The 6,000-nt window shown below is 41.2% G+C and overlaps 1 protein-coding gene across 7 annotated transcripts in view; it reads left to right on the plus strand.

The window, feature by feature from the left end:
* LOC122559105 (acylamino-acid-releasing enzyme-like) overlaps positions 1-6,000 on the plus strand; it is a 64,155-nt gene that overhangs the window by 55,419 nt on the left and 2,736 nt on the right. For 6 of the 7 annotated variants that reach the window (XM_043708401.1, XM_043708400.1, XM_043708405.1 and 3 more), the window contains one exon: positions 2,092-2,198. In XM_043708401.1, the coding sequence (XP_043564336.1) occupies positions 2,092-2,198 (107 nt within the window). Of the gene's footprint in view, positions 1-2,091; positions 2,214-6,000 lie in introns of all 7 variants that reach the window. The other variant, XM_043708402.1, reaches the window with a different exon arrangement.

Raw genomic sequence — 6,000 nt, forward strand, 5'->3', positions numbered from 1 at the left:
ACATGATGTGACATACCTCTGCAACATGCAGGACTTGAATCCAGGCCTTCTAGTCCAGAGCTCGGAACACTACCACACAAGTTCAGGAATTGGAATCAAATCCAGAGTTCTGGCTCAGAGGCAGGGACATTATCCACCACACTACCATACCCAGATTTTGAGTCATATTTTAGTGCCCACTTTCAGCTCGGTGTGGATTTATTATAATCAGATTACCTATTACTGAATTACAAAAAATACTTTGTATTATTAAACAAATGCGCGATATTTGTCTCAACTGTAGGATATTGAGTGTGCGTGCTGTGCTATCGAAATTAACTATGAACATCTTTAATTGCTATTATCTGTAGTCTGCAACATTAGGGAAAGAAATCCTGCAGACACACCCTGCCCAATGAAGGGTCTCAAATAGATATTTATTACTGAACACCAGAGACGAAGGAAGAGCTTAATTTCTGGTCCCAAAACACTGATCACTCTTACCCACCTCTAACGTGTGACTGCCCTCTTCCTAAAACAATGAAATGACACCAGGCAGCTGATTACTGTCCAGCCTCTTCTCCCCACTGACTGTGTCTGCAATCTGTCCCTCATCTCCCTAACCACACAAGGCAAACCAAGCTCAGGGTCTTTGAGAAAATCAAGGCTGGAGTGTGTAGGCATCCTGGAGAGGGATGGGCATTTTGAAATTGAAGGGGGAGGGTGAGGTGGCAGTAATATCACACACTGGGCTGAGGAGTGGCATAAGGAGTTTAGTTTGGATTAATGTGAGGTATTGGATTTGGTAAATCAAACAACAGCAGGACCTATTCAATTAAAAGTAGAGCCTTTGGCAGTGCTGTATAACAGAGACCTAGGCCGTCAGGTATAATTCTTTAACATTTGCATCTCATATAGATAGTGTGGTTAAGAAGGTGTTTAGGACACTTGTCTTCATTGGTCAGACCTTTTGAGTATTGGAATTGGGATGTCAATGTTGAGGTTGTACAGGACATTGGTGAGACCTCTTCTGGAATTCTGTGTCCAGTCTGGTCATCCTGCCCGCTCGTTCCATAGGCACACCACCCTCTGGGTGAAACAGCTACCCATTATGAAAGAAGATTTTCCAAACCAGCCTCAGTTTGGATGGAAGTCAAGCTGATTCCAGATATTTGGAAAATGGCCACAGTTTTCACTGTTTACAAGGTAGTCAAAATACTGCTGTGTGGAAACTTTATCAGGTTTCCAAAGACTTCAGTTAAGAGGGGGAGAGAGAGAGAGATTACAGCCTAATGGCAGACTTTGGAGGATTTCTTCCTTCCTTCCTGACCCCATACATTTGAAACAGAAATCAAGTCATTCAGGATATTAGGAATCACTTCTCCAAATATAGAGTAGCGTAGGTTTGGAACACTCTCCCTCAAATGGCAGTCAATACTAATTCAATTGTTAAAATAAATTTGTGTCTCATATTTAAATTTATTAAGCAAGGCTCAAGGCAGGCTTATGGAGTTAGGCCACAAATCAGATCACACATTCATTAAGGTCCATGATCTTCATGAATAGCTGAACGGGCTCAAGGGGTTGAATGGTCTACTCCTGTTCCTATATTTCTATAATGGCTGATCCGGTATCTCAGTGCTATGTTCCCACTTTCTCCCATTCCCCTTGATGCCTTTAAAATCTGGGAAATCACAGCATTCTATCAGTTTACTTCTTTAGAGTGTCAGACATCATTAAAATATCCATTTGGCCATGTCCATTTTTTAAGCAGGATCAGGTTCAGTTGATTTTTCACACAACTTCTCCTGAAGCAACATCATATATGTACTTGACTGAAAAGGAAAATTTTCACTGTGAAATAAAACCAACTTAGACCACCGAAATAAAATCATACTCTTTATCACTTTGTCACCACTTCTATGGCATTTCTACCATTGAGGGCTTGAAGAACCAGCTGTGGAGAAAACAGGAAGTCATTAAGTTTTCAGTTTGACCAAAATTAATGTTAAAAGGTATTAATTCCCAGGAATTTATTTTCTCTCTCTAATTTTACGAAATGGAGTGTCATATCCCTTTGAGGTATGTAACTGTAGTACTTTTGTCTTTTAGGTGACAACTCCAGTTCTGATATTGTTAGGTGAAAAAGACAAACGGGTTAACCCATCGCAAGGCCTTGAGCTGTATCGTGCACTGAAAGTCAGAGATGTTCCTGTGCGGTAAGCTCTGTACTAGTAAGTTGAACAATGGGAGTTATGATGATCCAATGGGCTCATGAAGCTGTTAACTGGGACTATACCTGGCAATAAAAGACTCACCTTCATATTAAAGATCTGTTCAATTTATGTCATGAAATCCAGAGCTATGATGTCCATGAATGCTCTCCAGAAAATTAACCCTTGCCAAGAATACTTCAAACCAAATGCTCTTTGCCACATATTCATTTGAGTGCATTGACTAGTGTTTTCAAGCACTCAATAATCCAGAATGGAGACGATTGTCAGAAGCTTAGAAGTCTAACAAAAAAAAATCACCATTAATCATCATGTAACAAATGATTTGATGAATAGTTCCTATATTAAATCCCTATATGGTGGTTTACATGATCTATGAATGCATGGCACCTTCCAGTGAGATTTTAGAAAAGGAACTAAATTTTAAATAGGCAGAACTCTCTAATTAGAAGTTGTTCCAATAGTTAACTTTCCCTACACTGTGTCCAGCTAGCTAAAGGGTCAGAGGTAGGGGAAGGATTGTAAAATTTACTGTGGGTCAGAGCCGTAAAATGGGTAATGGTGGCTTGGCCACAAATGCTATCTCCTGGTTGATTGTCCTCACTCGAATTGACAATGAAGAGAACTGTCAGGCCAGTGTATAATCCACAACTAATCTGCCACAGTCCATTTTACATCTCTCGTGAAGCCGAAGTTTACCCCAGCTGTCTGACTGACACCGTATTGACTTTCACTTTAAATTCTTCTTGTTTTAAGTTATTATCTTCTCTTGCTTTTGACCTTCATTTGCCACCCACTATTATTCAGAAAAATGGATCATTGAACATAGATCAGTACAGCACAAGAACAGGGCCTTTGGTCCAACTATGCCTGTGCCAAACATGACGACTTTCTAAAGGAATCCCTTCTACCTGCACATGGTCCACATCTCTCTCTTCCCTGCCTGTTCATCTGTCTGTCTAAATGCCTTTTAATATTGTTATCATATCTGCTCCTACTATCTCCCCGTTCAGACATGTCCTGCACTGTAAAATGTCTTGCCTCAACATCTACAAAATTTTCCTCTCTCACCATTTCCACTCTGGGAAAAAAATCCTCTGTGACCATCCACCCTATCCATGCCTCTCATAATTTTATATACTACTATCACATTGCCCCTCAGCCTCCAAATCCCTAGTGAAAATAACCCAAGTTTTCCCAACCTCTCCTTATAAGTAATACACTCCAATCCAGACAATACCCTGGTAAACCTCTTTTTTATTCTCTGCAAAGCCTTCGCATCCTTCCTAAAGTGTGGTGACCAGAACTGCACACAATACTCCAAATGTATCCTAACTAAAGTCTTATACAGTTGCCAACGTTTATGCTCAAGCCCGTACAATGAAGACAAGCAGGCCATGTGCCTTCTTTACTATCATACTCACTTGTGTTACCACTTATAGGTAGCTGTGGACTTGCAGCGGAGCTCTGTATATCAATACTGCTAAAAGTCCTCTGTACTATTTCTGTTGCATTTGACCTTCCAAAATTCCTCACTTCACACATGTCCAGATTAAACTCAGTCTGTCATTTCTCACCCCAAATTTCAAACTGATCTACATCCTATTGCATATTTTGACAAGCTTCCTCACTACACACACATTCAATTTTTGTGGTGTCTGCAAACGTACTAATCAGACCACCTATATTTTCATCCAGAACACAAAAAACAGAAATCCTAGCACTGATCCTTGTAGAACACCACGGGTCACAGACCTCCAGTCAGCAAAACACCCCTGTGTATCTTCTGTGACCAAACCAATTTTGTCTCCAACTTACTAATTCATCATGGATCCCAGGTCGCTTAATCTTCTGGACCAGTCTGCCATGAGAAACCTTGTCAAATGCTTTAGTAAAGTCTGTGTAGACAGCTTCCATTCCCTTACCTTCATCAATAATTTGTGTCATTTCCTCAAAGAAAAGTCAAATTTGTGAGACAAGAACTCCTGTACAAAGCCACTCCTGTTCAAAACTATCCCTGATAAATCTATTCTTTTCCAAATGTGAGTGCATCCTGTCACTAAGAACCTTCTTCAGTAATTTTCCTCCTCACCAGCCTATAATTTTCTGGATTATCGTTGTTGCCTTTCTTAAACAAAGGAACAACATTGGTTAATCTCCAGTCTTCTGGGACCTCACCTGTGGCTAAACAGGATACAGAGATCTCAGTCAAGGTACCAGCAATCTCTTCGCTTGCCTCCGAATCCGTCAAGCCCTGGAGACTTGTCCACCTTGATGCCTTTCAAGATGCACAACATCACCTCCCTCTTAATATCAATGTGTGAATATATCCCTCCCTAATCTTACCATCATCATGTCCTTCTTGGTGAATACCAAAAATGAAGTACTCATTAAGAACCTCATCTACTTCCTCTGGCTTCACACATAAATTGCCTCATTTGAGTGGATCTACCTTTTCTCTAGCTACCCTCTTGTTCTTAATATAGATACAAAATGATTTGGGATTCTCCTTAATTCTATTTACCAAAGACATTTCATTGCCCTTTTTAGCCATTGTAATTCCCGCTTTTGTTATATTTCTCAAGGGCCTTGTTTAAGTTTAGTTTCCTTAAACTTACATATGCTTGCTTTTTCTTTTTTTTTGCCTTTTTTTCAGTGCTTTCATTTCCTCCGTTTAATCAACGTGAAAGGAATACATTTAGTTGAGTCAAAAAAAGGCTATAATCTCTTTTTTGAACATGCATAACGATAAGGGTATTGCATGTATTAGTTTAGTCACTCTTATAAATGCATCACTGACTTTACTTCCTCTCTGCACTAGTGCAGACAAGTGTGCTAATTGTGTATTTGTGTTGTGGATTTGCATTAATTGTGTTTGCCATCTGTGGAGAAAGAATACAGGTTGAGCCACTTAGTATTATTGTGCTTGGTTTTGCAACAACCGCATGTTTCAAATGTTCTTTAGATTCTAATGAATAAAAATTGTCAAGCTGCAGCTATCAATTTATCATTGGAAAAAATCGAGGATATTATTCTGAGGAAATTTCACCATCTCGAAGTTTGCAAAGGAGTTCCAGTTGTTTATACTCTTTTGAAAATGATAAAACCAAATTATTGAATAACATGAAAAGCAGCCCTAAGTTTAAATCCAACCAGCTTCTATGGTAGGATTTGAATCAATGTTCCCAATACATGAATCTGGGGCTGCTGGTGCTCACCTTCCACCCTACCAACCTTCGCATAAACCAAATCATCCGCCGACATTTCCACCACCTCCAAACAGACCCCACCACCAGGGATATATTTCCCTCCCCACCCCTCTCCGCCTTCCGCAAAGACCGTTCCCTCCGTGACTACCTGGTCAGGTCCACGCCTCCCTACGACCCACCCTCCCATCCTGGCACTTTCCCCTGCCACCGCAGGAACTGTAAAACCTGTGCCCACACCTCCATCCAAGGCCCTAAAGGAGCCTTCCACATCCATCAAAGTCTTACCTGCACATCCACTAATATCATCTATTGTATCCGTTGCTCCCGATGCGGCCTCCTCTACATTGGGGAGACTGGGCACCTCCTAGCAGAGCGCTTTAGGGAACATCTCAGAAACACCCACATCAATCAACCAAATCGCCCAGTGGCTCAACATTTCAACTCCCCCTCCCACTCTGCCGAGGATATGGAGGTGCTGGGCCTCCTCCACCGCCGCTCCCTCACCACCAGACGCCTGGAGGAAGAACGCCTCATCTTCCGCCTCGGAACACTTCAACCCCAGGGCACCAATGTGGATT

The sequence above is a fragment of the Chiloscyllium plagiosum genome, chromosome 18 (genome assembly GCF_004010195.1).
Source record: "Chiloscyllium plagiosum isolate BGI_BamShark_2017 chromosome 18, ASM401019v2, whole genome shotgun sequence".
Lineage (NCBI taxonomy): Eukaryota > Metazoa > Chordata > Chondrichthyes > Orectolobiformes > Hemiscylliidae > Chiloscyllium > Chiloscyllium plagiosum.